We start from the raw sequence: 23,613 nt of genomic DNA, 5'->3' as shown, positions 1-23,613 counted from the left end.
AGTCTTTGCGTTGGGTTCACAGTGTAGCTTCACCACTTATATTTGTTTACCATCAGCCCACGGCACATTAAGCTTGTGACCAAAGCAGGGTCTTGCTTTGTGCATGAAGCTCAATGCACCACCATGATCTGGTGCAGACAGTGTCCCGTGCTGTGTCCATTGGAATGTCATATGATTAACCCACTATGATGGATGGGCTCAAAATATTTGTAAATTTTTGAACACAGGATGGTCACCTCTCCTATTGAATGCAAACTGCAGTAAGCGATACTGGCCTGAACGCATTGAGACTTTTTTAGATAGTATTCGACAGAAAACAATTTGCAACTCAGCCAACAATATTTCAATTCCCATGAACTTGTCTGCTCATCAGTCATACGTTCTGTAACACATGCTTGTGACGGTTCTGTTGTCCAAGTAACACATTTTTTATTTATTACTCACATCCCTTTTATTGCTGACATTGACCCTGTAAAAACTTGTGGAAAAACACTGCAGGCCGGGGGCGGGCGCAAAAAGGACAAATGCTGCCTTCACGTTCTTACCAAAAACTCGGACGTTTGAACGCAGCGGTTACAACTTTCCACCTGTCGGGCATTGATGTCAACTATGTTGTGTAGTGTTTGTCTGTTATACCTGGCTTCATAAAGACACTTTTGTCAGCATCGGTACGAGAGAGTGGATCAACATATGCACCAGGCTAGCCACTGTTAGAACCGCCTTCATACTGTGCGATTTCCTGTCTCAAATCTTTCATTCATGGCAATATAATTGGCTAAAACTCGTAACGTTCAGCATAAAATGTTTTAATAAAAATAGCCAATAAAACTAGTAAAAAAATGTTTACTAGTTTTATTTAAGTAGTTAAGACAGTCAGCAGAAACTCCTTTTCTATATATTATTAAGCACAAGCAAGTAGGAGATAATGTATGCCTAAAACTTTGCGAAGGACTCGCAATTGACATATTTCCTACAGTCCATTGACTTGGAATGCAGCATATTGTAATACAGTCTTAGTTTGTTTGTTTTGTTTTGCTCACGGTCCCGCCGGGTGCAGAAGCGAGAGGGACTGAGGAGAAGAGCCACAACAACGGTGTGTGTACCGTGTGCACAGAGCGAGTGCACACTACCCGAAGACTCGCAAATCTGGGTGGGGAACAAACAAATAAATGGGTTAGAGTTCCCACATCTAGAACTTTCTGGAAGGTTCTGGAAGGTTCTGATAGTTTCGATAGATAATTACATTTAATATTTAATGAGAAAGATTACAGATACATACATACATACATACATACATACATACATACACACATACATACATACATAAAAGTGTTCAAAAAGTCCAGTTCTAGACAAAAGAAAGTTGGTTATCTTTTGTGCTCTCCTTTCACACTCTTGTTTCATTGAACTGTACTTTTACTTTGTGAGGTCCAAAGTAATTTAAATTTAATTTTTTGAGCCACAAGGTCATGTGACTATATAGTGTTAAGAAAGTAAAAAAGATGTTGTTATAGATGACAACAAATCAGTTTGATGATAAACGTGTGCATCATTTGATTTCTGTTTTCTCCTTATGTAACGATGTTTACTTCTAAATCCATTCATTATTCGGGGAGAGGGGCCTCATTTGCTCTTACGTAATTTAGGCAAAACGCCAATTAGCCCGGTTTCGTGTGTGTGTGCGCGCGTGTGTGTGCTCCCGCTCCCGGTGGTTAACCAAACCGTGTGCACCAAACGCTTTGTAATCACCCACTGTACGTGATCGTAAGCAGCGTGACTGGCGTGTTTTGCACCCGGTCCGGATGTGCAGGATCGTATAAAAGATCCGCCTCCTTCCTCAACATCCACATCACTCACCGAGACTGAACACTCACCAACTACAGCGACTGAAGGCTACTGAAGACTCCAATTGAAGAAATGGATCCCTGCGACTGCTCTAAGAGTAAGTGTGATGATTTTCTGTCTCTGTTCTGGCTCATTCTTCAGGGACTACTAACTGATTGACCTTGATTCTTTGCAGCTGGAACCTGCAACTGCGGTGGATCCTGCACCTGCACCAACTGTGCCTGCACCACCTGCAAGAAAAGTAAGGCTTGATTTACACTTTCAGCCCCAATACATTTTAAATCATTCAACATAAATGGGTTGTAATCCTTGACTGCAGGCTGTAAACATGTGGATCTAACCTGCCACAAGGTCAGATCAGAGTCTGGCCATGATGCAACCCGCTCTCACTTGTAACTGAACATTTAACTGTAGCTCAAGACTGTCAGATCTTTCCTTACTACAATGGAAGTCTGATTATCTCTCCAGTAGTATAGTTTGACATTTGGATGCAAGCTGAATTTTAAACTTGCAGCTAAATCTACTTTTTCTCAGATGACTTGGTGTCTGGACCTCAACCTAATCTGAGTAAAAATGATGCTCTGAAGATGTTTGCCTTCAGCACAGTGCTACAGAAGACATCGCCTCTTCTTAAATGTCAATCGTGTTTGTCGAGGTCATAGCCAAACTCTTAAATGCTGAGGTCATGACTGAGTGCAGCAAACCTTTGCTTTTTATATGAATTTAACTCGCTGTAAAGATTATAAATGTTGCTCAACCCTAAATGAGGGCAATGAGCATTCTTCTTGGGAGTGGATGGGACAGTAAAGGAAGTCTCTAGAAGACTAGACTTGGCCTCAACCTGACACATTTAATGTCATTGTACAAGGTGGCGAATAATATTTAGGATGGTATTGAGCGTCGGTATCACTAACCATTTGTTCTCTTACAGGCTGCTGCCCATGCTGCCCAGCCGGCTGCAGCAAATGCGCCTCTGGCTGCGTGTGCAAGGGGAAGACCTGTGACACCAGCTGCTGTCAGTGAGGAGCCCGCAGCATCGCCCCATTACACTTAATGAAGCCATGTGAACTACTGTGAATTAATTGCAATTGGAAATGTCTAGAGTAGTTGCATTTTTGTACTTTTCAATGTCAAAATAAACTTTTTCGCCACTTAAATACTTGTGTCTCGGGTCTATTCTAGACTTTATTCTGAGTTGCCATTGCGGGGCACTATGGTAGCTGAGAGGGATCACCCCATGGGCCCTCTACTTAGTTTGGCTGTAAGCAGACTGGAGTAGTAACTGGAGTTGTAACTGTGGAGATCTCAACCCACTGGGCAGTATCACAGTAAATTAAACAAATAACCTGGTTATTTGCAGTGACGGCATCAAAATTCATAAGGTAAAACTCAAACTTGAGGCCTGTCATGCAACATTTACTGACTTTGCTTCGGTAAGTTGGTTGAAATTACAATTTTACATTGAGGAAATGGATAGGATGACAAATTTGTATGAATCAAGCATATTTCTATCGAAAAAGGGTGAATCAAATCTGGCAACTTAATTCACACGCTACTACGGGAAGTTGGAGAGGCGGAACCAAACGAAAGCGCTTGTTTCTCGGGGACTATTAAAGTGACGTAAATAGGAAACGGCGGTGTTTCCGTGTTGTGTCGTGTTTTTCGACAGTACAATTGAGCGACATTCTCTCTGAAACCAAGCTAAAGGTGCGAAAACATGCCGAAGGTGGTCTCCAGAAGCGTGGTGTGCTCGGACACCAGAGACAGAGAGGAATATGACGACGGAGAGAAGCCACTGCACGTCTATTACTGCCTGTGCGGACAAATGGTGCTAGTGCTGGACTGCCAGCTAGAGAAGCTTCCTATGAGGCCCCGGGACCGATCCCGGGTGATCGACGCGGCCAAACATGCCCACAAGTTCTGCAACGTCGAGGCGGACGAGACCACGTACGTCAAGAGAGCGGAGGGAATCGAGAGACAGCATCGAAAGAAGTGCGGCAAGTGCGGTCTGCTACTTTTTTATCAGCACCAGGAGAAGAACAGCACCGCCACCTTCGTCGTCGACGCTGCCGTGGTGAAGTTCGGACAGGGATTCGGGAACACCAGCGTGTACAGCCAGAAACAACCGGAAGCCCCCAAGAAAGTGCGGGTAATGATGACCAAGCGGACCAAAGACATGGGCAAGTTCAGCTCGGTCACCGTTTCCACCATCGACGAAGAGGAGGAGGAGATCGAAGCCCGGGAGGTGGCGGACTCTTACGCACAAAACGCCAAGGTGATCGAGAAGCAGCTGGAGAGGAAGGGGATGAGTAAGAGGAGGCTGCAAGAGCTGGCTGAGCTAGAAGCCAAGAAGGCCAAGATGAAGGGCACCCTGATCGATAACCAGTTCAAGTAGACGACACACATGATGACCGGTTGGGCTCGCTTGTTGTGGTACATGTAGAGGAGTGGACAGCACAGCGTCCCCAAGCGTCTTTGACATGTAAATACAGGACTCATGGTGTGTGTTGTTGCACACTTGAATGGAGGTGTTTGGTTGAATCTGATGTACCTGACATGTAAAGCTGATTATGTTTTTTGTATACAATTCATTTGTTTTTTGAGGAATAAACCTTTATTGGATGAGATTACTTAAAGTGACTGATTCCTCTACATTCTACCTAATAAGGATAATAATAACAGTTTAGAGAGGTTTAGGTTTAAAATAGTTATGTTAAATTGTGAATTTAAGGCATTGGGTTTAATCTGGAATTTGACCGTAGAATACTACAAAAACATCCATACGGTTATCAATCTGGCTTAAAATGGGAATTTAAAGACCCTGTTTAGTTATTTACAGGTTACAGACAAGGATTTTTGCTGTAAAGCTTTTAGGTTTTATACAAAGCAAAACATTACTGAATTGGTTGAATAAAAAAGAACCATTGTCATTAAATATAAGAGAATGTCCTTTTGGATACTAGCATTTCAACTTTTGTAAGGTTTTGTCCACAGATCCTGGAACCCTGCACAAACTTATTTGAGATAATGGCACTAACAAAATAAATGATGCAGTAATGAGATAATTACTTCTAAAAAATTCGGCAAAAGTACTGGGTCACTTCACAGAACATAATCTCTGTCTCTCTCTCTCTCTCTCTCTCTCTCTCTCTCTCTCTCTCTCTCTCTCTCTCTCTCTCTCTCTCTCTCTCTCTCTCTCTCTCTCTCTCTCTCTCTCTCTCTCTCTCTCTCTCTCTCTCTCTCTCTCTCTCTCTCTCTCTCTCTCTCTCTCTCTCTCTCTCTCTCTGCTGGCATGTAGGCATTGGGCAGTGTAAAGGACAGAATGCAGGGAGAATTTGATCCCACAGGCTCACATGTACGTGTACATACACTTCCAGGAGAGGAGACCAGGAAATTCCCATCTTTGTTTTACATTCAGCTGAAGCAAGGATACATTAAAATGGCAGAGATCAAGTTTTACATACATAAATAAATATAATAAAAAAATAATAATAATTCATGATATTATGTGGTCAAATACTGAATAATATTGTAAGTCGTCTGTAAACACTACATCACTGCATACTCATTAGATAAATAATCAGCTCCTACTGTGTGATCATTTCCCCCAATCTCAATTCTAATGGCAGATTAAATGATGAGATCCAATTTCTGAGCTAGTTTGCTGTGCACACACTGGGATCTTATCACAGCACTACCCCTCCACGTGTCTCCCTGGTCCCCCAGCATTCCCTCTTCAACTCTGGGTGCTACAGAGGCTCACATTTTCTGAAATAACTTCTGTTGCTGCTGGAGTTGTGGAAGGGACTGGACTGATCCACTTTCTAGGAAGACTTGATTCACACACAACACTTGGCTGTGCTATCAAAGTAGGTCGGTGGAAACTGGGAAAGCTTGGCATTTCCTGCTGCAGATGTTGTTACCGTTGATATTTATAGTTTTACCACTTGCACTGCTCTGAGTACATGCATTTACATTGCTCATGTGTTCATGTTATTCTCTTCATGTTCATACACTTGTATTACAGCTAGGACAGTTACCTTTTTATTACATTTTATTATAGTTACACTACTTGCACCACTAGAGGCATTGCACTTACTCTTCTAACGTGTTTCCATATTAACAACTGTATGGAAAAACCAGAGTTCATGGTTTTTAGCCTGGGAATTGTATTACAGTTTTTTTACAACCAGGTTGATATTTTTCTGTTGTTTTCCTTTATTTATATTATTGATCCTTAGTGATCACTGTTGAATTTTACACTAGGGTGATGCATTAGTTTGTCTCTTATGTTGTATATTGTGCATGAATATAAAGAGGTTTAGATATAAACAACATGTATAAAGGGTAGCAACCGTCTATCATTTCATGTGTCTGAGGGCAACTGATCTACCGTCTTAGACTTCATCATGAGTGTCCTTCTGATAACCACGATTGGTTTGATCTTTAAGATTTTGCTGTAATCTGCCGTCTCACTGTGTCCTCACAGGTTCTGCCATGGATCATGTGCTGACGTTTGCTGACTCACACATCCTCACACCTTATGTTTACCCGGCCTCTTGGCCTGAGGACGGGACTCTGCGTCAAATCATCAGCCTATGGGTCGTCACCACCCTGGGAGCGGAAGTCCTTTACCTTGGCTTCACCTCTCTTAGCTTTTACTGCATCTTTGACCATGAAGTAATGAATCATCCACAGTTCATAAAGGTAGGTTTGTTAACTGAACACAAACCAGCCCATTGATTTAGTGAGTAGTGTAGTAGTACTGTACCATAGTGTATGCTGGTGAGAGGAAAAGGATATCATTCTACTGAGAGAACACAAATGTAGGAATCAAGGTAATGCCTGATAATGACTCGCAATTTCCCCCAGAGCAAGTTGACGAATTTTGTGTCTCTAATCCAACAACAGAACCAGATAAGAAAAGAGATTGAATTAGGAACGTTGTCAATCTTCTGGATGAGTTTCCCCACAGTGGCCATTTTCTTCTGCGAGATCCGGGGTCACAGCAAACTTTACGACGACATCAGTGAACATCCTTTGGGTGAGACAACAACAAACAACAAAGATTAAATAAAGAACTAGCCATCATAGTCAGATTATTAATAATATATAATATATAATATATTAATCGATGAGATTATTATCAAAGATGCTATTCAAAAGGGCATGATTAACTGACTGACTGAAAGTGATTCAATCCAGTCATGGATAAGATTTCTGAAATGCTGAATCAGATTGTAGGACAACGAGTACCCTTAACTTTCCCTTAACCCTAACCTGGTAACGTGATTCTGTTCTAGGCTGGTCCGGGGTTTTCCTGAGCATTGTGGGCTTCTTGTTTTTCACTGACATGTGTATATACTGGATACACCGCTGCATGCATCACAGGCGCATTTATAAGGTAAGCATCCTAAATGACTGAACCTGGATAAATCAAAGAAGAAGAAGCAGTATTATAGTATATCATCTGTGTGCTAAATGTGGACGTCTGACTCATTTTATCAGTCAAGTTTGAATGTTGGAAACAAGCACTGGGTTCTATTTGTTAATCCATCTTTCTCTCCCACAGCACTTACACAAACAGCACCATATATTCAAGATCCCCACTCCATTTGCCAGTCATGCTTTTCACCCAGTGGACGGCTTCCTGCAGAGTTTACCTTACCACGTCTACCCTTTCCTATTCCCTCTCCACAAGGTCATGCTGTACTTCTAACTTTTTAAAAAACATTAGTATTGAAGAACTAAGTCAGGCCTAATAATGCATGTAATCTATGAATTCCCCTCATTTCAATGTCTACAAGGTCTTCTGTCAGTGTCCATGTTTGAACTTGAAACCTAATACATTCTGAATGTATCTATATTACAGGCAGTCTACCTCTCCCTCTTTGTCTTTGTGAACATCTGGACCATTTCCATACATGATGGCGATGACCGTATCCCAGGACCTCTGATGCCGCTGCTCAACGGTGCAGCTCACCATGTAGACCATCACCTATCCTTTATCTACAATTACGGTCAATACTTCACACTATGGGATCGCCTGGCGGGCTCGTACCGGTACCCCTCAGTCCTCCTGGGGAATGGACCACAGGACGACATCCGCAAGCTCAAGGCAGAGGTTACAGAGACAAAATCACGTCAGAGCTCCAGTCTAGATCACTGTGGGGTCAAGACAGATTGACCAGACAGTTGCATTAAATCCTCCAGCTACAACAAGAGCAGCAATCAGAGATCGAAGGGAACGAAAAGTCTGACGTGTTTTTCCATCAGACCTCAGACATCAGGAGAAATAGTTCAATTGTCTTAAATAGGAATAAGACTGTACCATAGTAACTGAAATCTAAGTTAAGATCGAAGTGATCTATATGACAGTAACATGCCTAGTTAAGTTATCACTTAAGTCTTAAGATATTGCCAATATTAAGGATGAACAATGTAATTATGTCCAGAATGTTCAGTATGTATAATAAAACAATGTTGCTGATGTATTGCAAATAGATGTGGATATACTTTTGAATAAATACACTTTGTACATTTTTGTCATACTTTGAATCAGTAAATAGACAGCCTAATCTGTCTTTCTCCTATTGTTATGTTTGACATATCTCCATTTTCCTATTTTCTGCAATCCTTCACACTTAGAGTTGATTATGATGTAACCAATGCATCTTGGTTGAAGTGATGTTTATTTTGCTGCCCTTCACTGCTTGGCAGTCTTGGATAGTTTTCTACAAATGCTATACCGAATTTTGGCCAGTAGATGGGAGTAGGTCTTCCTCTATCAACGTTTCCACCATCAATTCAACCTAGCGGTCATTTGTGAGATTAATCGGTTCCCATGTCAACCAAACCCAAACACAGTTGAACGCACGGTGTCGTGTCCTGCTTAATTTCCACTGAGACAACAGCACTTTTTGGAGGAATCAGATAACCGTAAGTTTGGCATCTACAGAAGCGAGTTAACATGAAATAGTTTGAGTTTCTCGGTAGCGTCTGAGCTGGGCTCCTTATGCATCAGAATGCTTACATAATAAGTTAATAAGTTTAAGGGGTAAATTTTATGTAAACAAATTAACACTCCGATTCTCATAGACCATTTTGAACTTTTTCTTTAAAAACTGAAGGAAATTTAAGACGTAAAAACATTTGATGATGAGTTTCCCTGTTGCTTCTTTAGAACACTATTCAGACCTATTTGCTATATCCACTGCTTAGATAGTTTGTTTATTGAGATTGTAAAAGAAAATCCAATCCAACAAATGTTTTCTTTTGAAGAATACAGCTGTAAGGGCTGTGATCTCTACAAATATAAATTGATATGCTAAATGCCTTGTACATTGTAAAAGTTGCCATGTCATCAAACATCAATCATCATCATACCACACCCATGTATCCTGTTATTTCATCCCAGGTATCTGTCTGTGGTGAAATTGTGTGTCCAAAGAGGTTTCCATACAAAACAGGCTGTGTGGCCTTGAGGTGAGTTTGCTGGTTAGTGCACATGTCCAAGGCTTTGTTTACATGCAGTATGATCTGCCAGAGCACACATGGATGTCTGGCTGATCAGACACATATCACTCCATCTTGTGTGCAGTTGTTGTGTTTATTATCGTTTTCATTGAGTATGATCAGGAATGCATTTGTGACAGATGTTGTGACAGCTCTGAGTAATTCATTTATTCCGTGTTGTTATCTGGTCAGTTTGCTCTCTAACTAGATCATAAACATTTTAAGATTAGATTCATTTTACCAACACCTTCTTCATTGCGGAAATGATTTCGAATGGGTTGTGGTCCATAGAGATCAATTGTTGAGCCATTATAGAATTGTTTTTCTTTCTTGTGTAGATACTGCGACAATGTCAGCCCCACAAGAGCAGCAGCCAGAAAGTAGTCAAGCAAAAACCTGTGTCAGCCCTGGAAACCCAGTCTTCTCCTGCACAGTGACCCCAACAATTAAAGATGTAACGAGCAAGACACCGTTGGCAAAACGGCAGAATCTTCTCTACAGGACCACCTCCAACGACTATGGTCATCTCCCTCCAACATTTGAAAGTTCTCCATGTACTTACCATCCAAAGTCAAATAGATTTACTAAAGACCTGGCAAAATGTGGGATGTATCGCAACAACTCCTTCAATGTATGACAGTTCTTATTTACAGCAAATGTTCATTAAACGTTCTTGACGAGTCTGTGATGTTGTGATCAGTTGTGATATTTGTAATAGAACAATAACATTCAATTGAATTACTTTTAATGGCACACCACAGTTTTAGTTGTTGCCCATAAGAATAAATTCCCAAACTCATTAAGAGAGTAGACCATGTACAAATAACATTATCATTTTTGCAACTGACATCAGCAATCCTGTGTTTCTTTCGGGGTCAGCAGAGGTCCAACCCTTGCACACAAGTCAACAAAAGCTCCAAAAAAAGAATGAAATGAAATGCAGATAGGAATCATACTCCATTATCACAACAAATCTAAAATTATAAGAGCAAGCACCCTCATGTACAGCGAATCCTCTAAATGTGAAATGTGTCCCTTGCTCTTTATGCAATGAATGTCAAAGTGACTGAAACTGTGCTATGATCTATGTAAATGATTCTCTGATGTAACATTTGTGTTGCACTGACACTTACTGTGCTGATCTGATAGAAAAGGGGTAGCATTGTAATGTATGTGAACCCTTTCTCTCACACAATTTTAACCAATGCAACAATACATGATAATATCACACACAGTATTTGCTTGTAGACATCTACAGCTATATCTTACTTATACTGAGTAAAATATGCCATTGTTTTAAGGCTATGTATCACTATAGTCCACAAATAGTTCCGCTACACTGCCAGCCACACATTGTAATGTTCACCCATTTCACACTCTCACCTCATTAGTTGCTGCCCACACATTTCATTTTCAGTCAACCACCCACACCCAAACAATTAGCATCACACACTTTGTTTGATTTAGAACCTGTATATTTGCTTTTAACCGTACTTTAGTTTATTGAACTGCATGCATTTTAGCACTGTATGGTTGTTGGGGGGATTTCTTACTGGTGAGTGTGGAAAAGGAGATTACTGCAGAAAAGCACAGGTTCTGTTCGTATTTAGTTAAAGTTGCTGTGTTATTTGGTTTGGCCAAGCCACTATGTTCCCACTTTTATAGGTCTATTTAATTAAATTCTAGGTTTGGTTAGTTTTGCATTTGTTTGGGCAAATAAACCCTGTTTTTCATTTACTCCTGTTTCCTCATTGTTTCACTGCACACCGATAGACATGCTTAATTGATCCTGAGGGAAACTCTGACCGGTACCTCACATAGCACAAATGTGAATTACAGCAAACCTCAAAAAGAGACTAAGGATCAACAAGAGAGCACAGAAAGCACAATAAAGCTAAATAAAGTTTGGAGGGTTGAGAAAACGAAAGAATGGCTGGCTAGTACAAAATTCAAAAAAATAAATCCAAATATACAAAGTAAGAAAAATACAAAAAAGAAATAAAATAATACCATACATAAGTAAGAAAACAAAAACAATACAACAAAATACATTTTTAATAAGAGATTAGGAAGAAGAATATAACAACAATTATTTCTTTATACCGCATAGCGGATGATAAATAATTTGGTCAATTAAAAATTAAACTGTATATTTATTAAAAATTTTAAAAATAAAATAAAAAGTAAATAGACGATCTTTGTAGTCCTGTGGAGCAGAGATGGGCTCCTCCGCCCCCAGCCTCGCCTTCACAGCCACAGCTGATGATGATGACCAATATTAGCTCCCGGAGCTACGGAACTTAGCGAGCTACTGGCAGTGTAGCATTAATAAAATCTATACCAGGCTTCAGCTGACGATCTCGCATCATTAACTGTAGCGTATTAAACGAGAGGAAAGGTGTATGTAGGGATTCGGGCTTTTCATGGAAGTTTCCTTATTAACCGGCGCTGAGTATCGCTCGGAGAACATTGCTACACCCGTTAGCTAACTTGTGGTTTGTGCAGTGGATTCCGTGTGTAGCAGCTAACAGGCTAGTTAGCGGCTAGCTGTTAACGGAGCTGAGTGGGTTTACTCTCTTCTGGGTTGTCTTCGTTGGAACGCTCCTCTTCTCAGGCGGTATCAGTGTAAGTACGTTTTAGGTGAAAGTCTTGTAATTAGTTTATTAACGAAAACAATTGTAAACCTTACGCTTGGCTTTTCATTTGGAAGTCCTAACCTTACACATTGGTTGTACTGGAAAGCTTTGTGGGTGGCTATTGCGCTAGCAGGCTAACTGGTTGTGTATATAAACAGGGTGAACATGTTGTAAGCTAAACTTTTGGTAAATGATGTGTTCATTGAAATATAGTGCGACTCAACTGCTACGTCTTAAAAAACGAAAATAGGACAATTATGTTTTGACAATGCTTTGCCCCGAGAAATGATCCCGCAACTGAAATTGCTCATTTGGAAGTGATTTGCTCGTTTCCAGTGAGTTACTTCATCATTGCATGTAAGTCACGCTGTTATCTCACGGGGTGTGTTTGTTGAAGAAGTGTTTTGCTCTGTTGCTGCATGGCAATGATCACCTGTCAGACAGTCATACATAGAAGCCAAACTAAACTTGTGTGTGTGTGTGTGTGTGTGTGTGTGTGTTCTCACAGCAGTACACGCCCAGGAGGACAGCTGGACCTGAGCTTTGTCGAATATGTTCGCAGAGTTTCTAATTGCATCACCTGACCCGTCCCGATCGTTTTAACCTGCTATAGGTGTTGCGACCGAACCAGTCCCACGTCTCTGCTTGGCATCACTATGATCATTTACACAGACCTCACCCAGTCCACAGGGACAAGAACCTCCCAAAACCAAGCCTTCCAAATGATATGATAGTAGCCGCCTGGATCACTTTCTGTGCCTGCAGAAGCCTTGCACAGGTTCTGCTCTTCCTCTCCTCCTCAAACGTCCCCCCTCCATTCTGGGAGACCCTTGCCGGTGTGGTTTCTGGCACGTTAGCCATGGGAAACAGCTGTGTGTGCCGGGAGGACAGTGACCTAGAAGACCATCACCCGGCGGCGGCGGCGAGGCCGACCAGAGGCCAAGCTAGGCGGGCGGATTATGTTACAGGCGTAGGTGTCGATACCGGTGAGGCTCGGGCCAGTCGGCCCAGGGATCCGGTCAGACCGCCTCGCAGAGGTCGAGGTCCGCACGAGCCAAGACGGAAGAAACAGAATGTAGATGGCCTGGTGCTGGACACGTTGGCTGTCATCAGGACACTTGTAGACAAGTGAGTGTAACCACAGCAATGATACTTTGCAATGAGGAATGATTATTATTCTTTTGGAAACTAGAAATACATTGTTTTGAATTTTATATTTACTGTACATAAGGTTTATGTTGCTGGCATGGGCCATTGGTAAAGCCAGCAGGACAACCACTGTTTTAAGTGTTTTAATCGTTTTTACAATACATATATAGTGATTCTGGGGTGCGTTACAGCAACAATGATTAACTTAGACTGATATTAAATCCATATTCAATGTACTATTGTGACTAAAACTTCCTTCAAATCTTTAGTCCATTCTATAAACATGAATCAAAGTCTTCCCCCAGATCTCCCTGTTTAGTATTGATAAACAGAGTTAACTTTTCATCCTAAATGCTTAACTAGTCTTCATTAGGCTTTGAACAATCGTAAATAGCTTGTAGATTAAAGTAGTAAAGTAAGTAAATGAAACTTGTGTGGGAAATGTATCCCCTGCATGTGATGTAGTGAGTTCCGGCAGGATTAAGGAGTTGTCATATGTTTTTGGCCAAGTTTATATGGATACAATAATACAGTATGTCAGTGGTGAGTAGCAGTTTCAGCCACAGCAGGCACGGCACAGTCACTGTGTTCGCACAGAGATCACATTTATTTTGATTAGAATGAACAGCACAGGGATTTTGATGCCTGCCAACAGAAGCAGCACTGGACATGTTGTCTTTACAGAGGACAGTCATTTGGTGAAGAAAATGTTAGTGCTACTGGGTATGGTGCAGTCAAACCTTGGAGATGACTAAGCACCGCATATAATGTTTTAACTACTGTAGTGACGACAGTAGCAGATATTTTTGTGAAAATCCCACAGAGCAAATCACCAGAGGTCAATCAAAATCTTTCCAATCAATAGAATGTGAACTAACATTTCAAATGCTGCACTCTCAATGGTTTTTCATTTATGACAAAAGCAGCTGAGATGTTCCAAGTAAGCAGAAGATTGCTGATTGTGATTCTGCTGATCCTATTTTCATATTCTTTTCCTTTCTGACACGATGAGCTGTGTATGTGCTTTTAGAGCCGGTTGAAGCCTCTGGCTATAATTTTAATCTTGTCTCACTGGTTTGCCACCTTCAGATGAGGCAGGCTTCTAAAAAAAACTTTTTGGGTGCCAAACATACAAGGAGTAGACAAATAAAAGGAGCATTTGTAAATGCAATGCAGTACAATAAGTAGACTTGGCTTTCTGGAGCGAGTCATGCAATTCTTACCATCTTATTGAGGCTGTGTCTAACTGGCTTCAGCAACATTTGAGGCTGTAGTTGTTGTGCTGTATTTGATTTATTGCTAAAACGAGTTGATTCAGTCATTTGATAGATTGAGTATTACTATAATTGATAATGGGTTAACCATTCATCCATTCATTAAGTAGAAACCTAGAACCTAGTATTCTGCTTTCAGCGTCGCAGGTGCAAGGATGTTCAGCTTTTCTCTGTTTCATATCGTTATAATTAGAAGACCTTGAGTTTTTGTTCATTTGAATTGAACTTGAATCATTGTCTCTTGAATAATAATACATATCAGTGTGGGCAATTATATGAAATATTTATTGAGAGTTTTTAGGATCCAGTGGGCTGATGCAGGTTCAGCTTGGAATGAGTCATGATAAACAACATGACAGCATCATAGTCAACAACACTAAAATGAATACCTCACAATTACATGCATTCCACTCTCTCCTCATAGAAAAACACAAGTTTCCGCAGGCTCATATACAAACAGTCGGCATAAGTTGAATGCTTAACGTGAAACTAGAGAGAGTGCGCAAACACACACACACACACACACACACACAGATGTAAAGAAGCTGCTTCAGCCGCAGTTTGAGTTTATAAACACACAGACTCATAAACCAGATTGTCACTTGTTGTGCAAATTGTTTTGTTTTACAGTGACCAAGAGCCCCCTTACTCCATGATTACTTTGCATGAAATGGCAGAGACGGGTAAGAAAATAAAATACACACACACACACACACACACACACACACACACACACACTGTAAACAATCAGATCTGACAGCATTACACCACGTCAGAATCATATTGTGGATCTGCTAGGAACTCTCTGGAAACAAAGAAACCATTGACTATCTCACTGGAACAACCTGATGTGTTACATATTGTGATGTTATATGTTTGTGTTCCGTGTTAGGAGAAAGGGTAATAAATGGAATAGAAACTGAAACAGATTTTAGATAGAGGTAGTTAGTTGACGGGCTGCGAGTTGTTTTCTGCACTGACAGATGTTGGTTGTCAACCTTCAGTAACACACACATTAACAATTTAATATATTAGTTAATCACACACTGTGTGTGTGTGTGTGTGTGTGTGTGTGTGTGTGTGTGTGTGTGTGTGTGTGTGTGTGTGTGTGTGTGTGTGTGTGTGTGTGTGTGTGTGTGTGTGTGTGTGTGTGTGTGGCTATACACATAATATCACTTTACAGATACAAGTTTTTTGTTTCTGTTCTCTTTTGTATGACAGTTACAGCTTCCATTTTTAGTTTGTGTTCATTAGAGGATTCACGTGTGTGTGTTTTTGGATGATTGTGCACTTGCCTAGAGGCTGATACTGTCACACTGTGTGTGTGTGTGTTTGCGCTATTATTTTTTGTCCTGCAGCGTACAGTTTGTCAAGCATATGGCGTTGATGCTCATATGACCGCTTGGTGTTTGTTCTTGCAGGTCCTGAAGCCTTAAAAGCACTTCCTGTTGGTGTTGTTTGATTTTCATAATTGATTCTGCTCGAGGCAGACTGATGTTTTACTGCTTACCTAATGGACAGGAAGTGGTGGATGACTTTGCATTCCCCTCTGTGTGACACTCTTAATGCAGGGTCCAGTTTTACAATGTAATTTTAGCAATTTTTGAGTTGTCTGCTCATGGTGGAACTGTGTAAAATAAAGACTTTGGGCAAGAATTGTTACCAAAAATTGTTGTTGTTAAAGTATTTTCTCTTCTCCTTTCTCAGATGATGGTTGGCTGGAGGTGGTTCAGTCTCTAATTCGAGTGATCCCATTGGATGATCCGTTGGGCCCTGCAGTGATTACTCTTCTCCTGGACGAGTGCCCCCTGCCCACCAAGGTCAGTGGCACAGATGAATATTGATTTATGGTTATACTGTTGAGTCTGATTTCAAACTTACAGATTTCTACCCAAACCTGAGCCGGCCGGGTCTGCAGTGTTTTGTTGTCTTTGACCGGCCTCTGACCCATTAATAATCATTACATCATACTAAACATACTTTTTATAAACACATTTAAATAAGTGGTTCCTAATGTCCATTTAGACACCAAATACAATTTCACCGTTCTCCATGGTACTCTTGTTTGATGGAAGCTGTATGAGTGTTTGTTGGTCCTCCAGCAGTATAACTGGTCCATGTGCTCTCTTCAGGATGCTCTCCAGAAACTGTCCGACATGTTGAGTCTAAGTTCGGCCGTAGCACAACAGGATGCTCTCAACCCTGCGAAACACAGAAACACCACAGCTGTGCTGGGATGCCTAGCAGAGAAACTGGCTGGTATGGTACACACACACACACACACTCACACTCACACTCACACACACACTAAATTATTACAATTCACTTTGAAGATCTTATTTTTGTTTCTATCATTGTTCTCTGCTGACACCGGCTCCGTTTCTTTTTCAGGACCGGCAAGTATCGGACTTCTGAGCCCCGGAACCCTAGAGTATCTTCTAGAGAGCCTGGTGAGCAAATGCATTCGCTACACAAACACTAGTCTGTAGTCTAGTTATGATACATTGTGGAAAGAAGTTCAGTCTTTCAGCTTTTTCCTAACAAAAAAGGTTGAAACAGCACAGAGAAAGTTGGTGTTTTATGAAATGCTGTCTTCCATGTCCTGTAACGTTTCAGGCAAATTTGCTGATGCATTGTGGTTATTAAACTTGTTGATGCAACACCTCTTAACTTTATTCCGCTGTTGATGATCCTGGTGAGATTAAAAATGAGTTGTGAGAAGTGTTAGAAACTTTGAAGTCTAATCCTTTGTCTCGGTGCAGTGTTGAGCATGCTTCACATGCTGGACCGTATAACGCATTAGATGACCAAATTAGACGGCCTCGTCAGTAGTTTTTCCAAATGGCTTAACATGGACGCGGCGCAATAAGAGAATGATGGGATTATAAATGGGTAGAAAGCTTTGCTCGGAAAGGAGTTGTAGTTATTGTCAGAGGTTGTTCGTCTTCATTTGGCCTTTATTGATTGAGGGTTTTTTGATCCTCTTTGCTGTATGTGTTCGTAAGAGCTGTAGGGAAGTTCATCTTCCAAAAGTAAAGCAGTTTGGGTTCGAACAACATTAAGCCTGAGTTGCTGACTTAAACCTCGTTTCCTTTTACTGACCTGTTTTCATGTAAGCTTGTTCGCAGAAGTCACATATACATCAGGCCCTGTATTGTTTTCAGTTCATCTTGACTGTATCTTTTCTCTCTCCAAATCTCTGTCCAGAGTTCAGAGGCCCACCCTACTGTCATGCTGTTTGCTCTCATTGCCTTGGAAAAGTTCTCCCAGACCAGTAGGTTCACACACAGGATCCTTAAATGACACAGGTTAAAACTGGAAAAAAAACGCCAAAACAAATTACTAAAAGTAACCTCATCAAAGCAATGAGCCGAGAAGCTGTCTGCTGTTTCCATGACGCCGTGCCGCTCGAGTGTGTCCAGTTTCGCTTCCACGCAAGTGGTTTGTTTGCATTAAGCTGTTCAAACACTCTAGCGTTCTGCAAAATGGGCGATGCAGCGAACAGTGCACGGCTCCCTGCTGCTGTTACTGTGATTCTAACGGCACATTGGAGACACACACACTTTCAGACACTAAACATTTAGACAAACGCACTTCTGCTACATGGAAGAACACTGTCCACCCGTTTGTCATGTTTATTCTTAAAACATTGCACTATTGATGTGCGTTATTGTACATTTCACTAAAGTAGAACACGGGCCTGTAGATTTCACACACAATGTAATCCACATTGACGGTATAGACCAGTTTGTTCAGCCATTTCCTTCTCATGAACGATCCCATTTTTCCCCCTCAGGTGAGAACAAACTGACGGTGTCCGAGTCATCAATCAGCAAACGCCTCGCTGTCCTGGAGTCATGGGCAGAGCATCCCGACTACCTGAAGAGGCAGGTCGGATTCTGCTCCCAGTGGAGCCTTGACAACCTATGTGAGTAGCGAGTAAGAGATGCAGCCTTAACAAAGGCTCAACCGTCTCTGTGATCGTTTTGTAATGCCTGTGATGGTGAAGCAGGAAATGTGATCACAGTCTCTCTGGTGTCTGTTGGTTGCGTTCCAGTTCTAAAGGAGGGTCGTCAGTTCACCTACGAAAAGGTCAACCTCTCCAGTATCAATGCCATGCTCAACAGCAATGATGTCAGCGAGTACCTCAAGATCTCCCCCACTGGACTAGAGGTTAGCCTATGTGGCTGGAGATTTAATACTGTTTCATTGTTATGCTAATTTTAACATTTCTTTCCTTAACAATGACAGCATTGCCCCCTCTGTGTGATAACACTTTCATCTAGCCGTGCTCATCCAAGAGATTGTTATGTCTTTATCTAAGATCAATAGTTATCTGCGACTGTACTGAAAAGAAATCGGTCTTTTAAAATAGAAAATGAGATGCAGTGTAATGACAATTGTCGTGTGAGTGTTCAGCAGCAACTTCCTCAGTGTTTCTTAAGCCCTTGGCACAGCGTCAAAGCTTCTAAATAAACACTCGCCTTCCTCCTCCCTGCAGGCACGATGCGATGCCTCGTCCTTTGAGAGTGTGCGGTGTACATTTTGTGTGGATTCTGGTGTCTGGTACTATGAGGTGACGGTGATTACGTCAGGAGTGATGCAAATTGGATGGGCCACCAAGGACAGCAAGTTCCTCAACCATGTACGGATCTTCATTGCCTTCACTGGCCATTTCTCATTCTGTCCTATGCGTTTGTTCTGCAATGTCACGATTGAGCATTTCATGTGCGTGTGTTCCAGGAGGGCTATGGGATTGGAGACGACGAGTACTCGTGTGCGTACGATGGCTGCAGGCAGCTCATCTGGTACAATGCTCGCAGTAAACCTCACTCTCACCCCTGCTGGAAAGAAGGTACGCACAAATCTGACGGGATACGGAACACGCAAAGCCGTGTTTTGAATCACACCTGCATACGAATGTTTTTCTACATATGAGTCACACTAAGAGAAAACTTCCAACTATAGAGGCGAGGATTTTGGCACCCATGCTCTGCTGTCGCCTCAGCATTCCTGTTTTGCTTTGTTGTGTTTTGTTTTGCTTCCCACCTGGGAGGTTGACAGTGAAGACGTTGAGCACGGGCCGTGTTTGTGTTCTGTTCAGGAGATGCCATCGGGTTCCTGCTGGACCTCAGCAAGAAGCAGATGATCTTCTATCTGAATGGACACCAGTTACCACCAGAGAAACAGGTCTTCTCCTCAGCCACGTAAGCCCCCACCCACTCCGACACACACGCTCAACCTCACGTACACAAAACATTCTCTCTGTTACTTCCACCATCTTTTCTTTACCCTCGTCTTTCTCCTTTCATCTCTCTTTCTTTGCCAGATCTGGGTTCTTTGCGGCAGCCAGCTTCATGTCCTACCAGCAGTGTGAGTTTAACTTTGGGGCCAAACCTTTCCGTCACCCACCCTCCGTCAAGTTCAGCACCTTCAACGATTTTGCATCTCTGCTCCCCGGTGAAAAGATCATCCTGCCCAGGTAAGAAATGAGAGTGAACGTTTAAGCACTTCTATGACCGTTAGACTGGGAAGCAGAGTGTGATCTTTTGCCTTCCTCTCTTTCCTCTGGCTTGTTTATCATTTGTTTGCACATAACGCTCAAAAAGATCTGGCACATTGGCATCACATAAACATGACTCATCACTTGGGACTGGTTGAAAAACAAACAGAGCCACAGAGCCAACTCCTCTTATTTTGGACTACATTCACACACTTCTCCTTGTTAGAAATCGCGGTTTGACGTGCCAGCATGAAGGCAAATATAAAACTGAGTAGTTTCTAAACAGAGGATGAACATAATATATCCATAATGATTTGATTGGGTTTTATTTAATGCTCTGCCAGTGATTCAATCTAATGACATAAGAGGTTAGTTGAGCTGTTACTGACATGGTTAAAGACAATCTCTCATTTTAATTTTTGGTATTTGGAGAAGCTCATGGACATGTACAATGCTCTAACCGCCAAAAGATGTATCAGTCTGGTCTTACTCTGAATTAAAATTGACAAAGCAGTTTAAACAACCATATCTTGATACAATCATATGTTCCAGACACCGGCGTCTGGCCTTGCTGAAGCAGGTCAGCATCAGAGACAACTGCTGCACGCTGTGCTGCGACGTCATGGCAGACACAGAGCTGCGACCCTGCGGACACAGGTATGTATGAATGTGATGCGATTTGCAAATCAGCAGCTGCAGCTCAAAAATACGTGAAATACTTTTGCATTGGGACCTGATGCACGAAGCAAATGGTCCGTTCACACATGTCACACCAGCTTGTTTATCTCCGTGCAGCATTTGCTGCGGCTGGATGATAATTCTGTCTTCTGTTGCTCCCTATCTCCATCCAGTGGTATGTGTATGGAGTGTGCCTTACAGTTAGAGACATGCCCCCTGTGCCGACAGGACATCCAGACCCGCGTCAGACTCATTGCACATGTCTCCTGACACACTTCAACCACTTCTCCAATTAGGAGATAGACACACAAATTCTACAGTCTCCTCCTCACCCAAGTAAGTGAGCAGACCAACAGGACCGTGAGGAAGGAGCCACAATGTTGTGATGAGGCCAGAACTGAGTTCTGGTCAGAGGAAGCACCAGTGGAGGAGTTTAAAGAGGACACGGATTGAGAGAGGAAGAGAGAGTTTCCTCATTTACCTCTATCTCCATCTTTTGTATCCTTTTGACAACCGACTGCCGGAGCTGGGTCAAGAAACGTCACCTTTCTACAATCGGTGTGTGTTTTTCAGACAAAAAACAATGAACGAGAGGCGGAACTTTATTTAATCAGCTTACAAATACAACCAACTGCTCTTGTGAAAACCCCTGTGTAGATCAGACACGAGGGAGCATCCAGAGGGGGGGGGCACTATTTAATCCCATCACCATCATTCACACTCTGCAGGTCTGACAGGGTTGGGAAACAGAATGAAATGAATGCAGCCTGTTTTAAACATAAGGTACAGATAAATTAGGAATATATCTCTTGCATAATTTTTGTTGTGGAACTGAAATAAATGGCCTTCTTAAGGTAGCATTTGTATTCTCATTGTTGAATGTTGTGAATATAGTGACTGCACCAACCCCTATCGTCTGCTCAGTGTCATTATCTGCACTAGTTGATTGGCCAACGGCAGGGCTTTGCATCAGCAGAAGACAATTTTGGATAAAGTATATAACTTGGCAATTGGCATCAATATTTAAGCTAATTTACTTACTTGAACTGTGTTTCCTGATTCTCTTTACAAAGGCAGAATATTTTTGAATAAGAAGCAATTTAAATAATGGAACTAAACTGTTTTCATCAGGCCAGGCCTACCAATTGGGCTTCATCATCTTCACACAGATAATTGATTTCGGTCACAAGTTGCACATAATCACACAGGGAATCAAATTTACAAAACATTTTAGCTGGTACATTCAAACCTTTTTCTCCATCTTATTCAGCTTCCTCGTGTGGTAGACGAGCCAGTGAGTGAACATGTATGCCTTAGAAGTTTCGCCACCATCTTCTAAATTTCTCCAGGGGTGTGTTTGGTGCTGATAAGTTTGAAAAAACCCTTGTAAGGAGGCCAACATGCATCAGGCACGGTTTGGGAGCAGCGCTGCTAGGGGAGGACAACAAACACGCATCTGTCATTAAAGCTAAAATACACAGGATGTGATTTAATTGTACTTTGTAAATGATGGTGAACAGTGGTGTAGAAATGTGTCTTGAGAAGTGCAGAAGATTTTGATTCTCGATGGTGAAAATCAGTTGCCATGTTTGAGTTCAGTATTGTATCATGTGAGTTGTTCTTTCACCTCAAATCTGAATATTTACATGGGTATCCCAAAGATTATTTATTCCATGTCTGATTGGAGCCGCCAAATACCTTTCAGACATTATTAGTGCATTGAGTAAACTGCACACCCACAGAACAGATCTTGACAAGAACAAGTTGGTCAGAGTGGGAATCCTCCAAGATTCTATTTAGTGAAACCAGTCCAGACTGAGTAACATGTTGTTTCCTTTGTCATGTTTTATACAACAACAACAACTCAGCCCATCTGTCTGCTCTCGTTTAGCTGTTACTCCCATCTTTCTCCCTCTGTGTGTCTTCATAACAATCTGTCCTCCTCTCTGTTGTCTACTTGAAGTGTCTCTGGATTGACTGAATTGCCTTTGTCGTTTGGATATAGGTGATGAACGTACGAGATCGTGATTCTAGGAAAATATATTTGTGTACAATTTTGAAAGACATTTTGAGATTCAGAATTCGGAATTTTGATGAATCATTTCGAATGTTCTTTGGTCATATAGTTTATGAAAGAATTCTGGGAGAGCTCTTCATCCGCCCACAGCCGCATGAGCTGGATGTGTAACGTCATTCAGACTACCAGAATAATGTCATCAGTGCATCTCTCCCAATCAGGAAGACTTGTATGGTCACTGTTTGCTACCCTGTGTTTCCTGGAGCACCTTATACAACCAAGCAAGAGGAATTATAAATTATCTGTGGAGATGAAGGTCAGGATTGTAAAAGCTGAGTTGTATTTAAACATCTGTAAAGAAGTTTTGCCCCAGGGTTCCCAAAGATGTGATTTACTGAATTGTTGTTTTCCTGGATCGTGATATTTGTAATAAATGTATGTTCATGTGATTGTGTATCTCTGGGTGGTTCTTTATTTCTTCTCCCTCATATTATTATATACAGTACATTATATGGACAAAGGTATGTGAGATTTCAGCTTGGATCCACCCAGTCAACCGCCATGAAGCAGTGTACCACACAAACTCAATGTTAATGTGGCTCAGTGGGTAGAGCTTCCGCTTTAAAATAGGAAGGATGTCGGTTCAAGTCCCTGCCGAGGTGCCCCTGAGCAAACCACCGAATCCTCAATTGCTCCCCCCTCTGTAATGGGTGGTAATGTAATGTAAATCGCTTTGGATAAAAGCGTCTGCCAAATGATTGTAATGTATTGCCCGTAGTTTTGGAAAAGGGTGTCCTACAAGCTCATATAGGTGATGGTCATGTGTCCACAAACTGATTTATGGCAAAGATGGCATTCTATGACAGTCCCACAAGTCACTGAGGTCACAGTCTACTGCCACTGTTGCGTCTATGGACATTGCATGCATGTGATTGATTTGAGACACCTGGTAGCAATGGGGTGTGGCTGAAAAAACAGAATTCAATAATTAATTTA

At 41.7% G+C, this 23,613-nt stretch overlaps 4 protein-coding genes across 6 annotated transcripts; all 4 read left to right on the top strand.

Annotated features, from left to right (window-relative positions):
* Positions 1-1,808: 1,808 nt before the first annotated feature.
* On the top strand, positions 1,809-3,002 carry mt2 (metallothionein 2). The gene is made up of 3 exons (XM_076142281.1): positions 1,809-1,942; positions 2,021-2,086; positions 2,777-3,002. Exons 1-3 carry the CDS (start codon positions 1,918-1,920, stop codon positions 2,866-2,868), a joined length of 183 nt encoding a protein of 60 aa, XP_075998396.1. The 5' UTR covers positions 1,809-1,917; the 3' UTR covers positions 2,869-3,002.
* A 439-nt stretch (positions 3,003-3,441) lies between these two features.
* steep1 (STING1 ER exit protein 1) lies at positions 3,442-4,475 on the top strand. Its single transcript, XM_076142280.1, has one exon. It carries the CDS (start codon positions 3,563-3,565, stop codon positions 4,238-4,240), a length of 678 nt encoding a protein of 225 aa, XP_075998395.1. The 5' UTR covers positions 3,442-3,562; the 3' UTR covers positions 4,241-4,475.
* A 1,862-nt stretch (positions 4,476-6,337) lies between these two features.
* LOC142992119 (lathosterol oxidase-like) lies at positions 6,338-8,350 on the top strand. Its single transcript, XM_076142418.1, has 5 exons — positions 6,338-6,552; positions 6,757-6,889; positions 7,149-7,249; positions 7,418-7,546; positions 7,718-8,350. The coding sequence occupies exons 1-5, from the start codon at positions 6,343-6,345 to the stop codon at positions 8,030-8,032; spliced, it is 888 nt and encodes a 295-aa protein (XP_075998533.1). The 5' UTR covers positions 6,338-6,342; the 3' UTR covers positions 8,033-8,350.
* Positions 8,351-11,616: 3,266 nt separating this feature from the next.
* On the top strand, positions 11,617-23,066 carry rspry1 (ring finger and SPRY domain containing 1). 3 transcript variants are annotated; one of them, XM_076142246.1, is made up of 15 exons: positions 11,617-11,985; positions 12,508-13,124; positions 15,050-15,102; positions 16,127-16,239; positions 16,552-16,678; positions 16,811-16,869; positions 17,627-17,693; positions 18,216-18,347; positions 18,477-18,592; positions 18,921-19,064; positions 19,163-19,274; positions 19,524-19,626; positions 19,749-19,901; positions 20,475-20,579; positions 20,774-23,066. In XM_076142246.1, exons 2-15 carry the CDS (start codon positions 12,724-12,726, stop codon positions 20,868-20,870), a joined length of 1,782 nt encoding a protein of 593 aa, XP_075998361.1. In that variant the 5' UTR covers positions 11,617-11,985; positions 12,508-12,723; the 3' UTR covers positions 20,871-23,066. The 3 variants fall into 3 exon arrangements, with proteins under 3 accessions (XP_075998361.1, XP_075998362.1, XP_075998363.1); XM_076142247.1 differs by having other exon boundaries at positions 12,505-13,124; XM_076142248.1 differs by lacking the exon at positions 11,617-11,985 and adding an exon at positions 12,000-12,353 and having other exon boundaries at positions 12,505-13,124.
* Positions 23,067-23,613: the final 547 nt, after the last annotated feature.

The sequence above is a fragment of the Genypterus blacodes genome, unplaced genomic scaffold (assembly GCF_046128005.1).
Source record: "Genypterus blacodes isolate CSIRO-AG114 ecotype Tasmania unplaced genomic scaffold, CSIRO-AGI_Gbla_v1 ptg000021l_1, whole genome shotgun sequence".
Taxonomy (NCBI): Eukaryota; Metazoa; Chordata; class Actinopteri; order Ophidiiformes; family Ophidiidae; genus Genypterus; species Genypterus blacodes.
The sequence above is the reverse complement of the archived record's forward strand: the minus strand, read 5'-3'. Positions and strand labels throughout refer to the sequence as shown.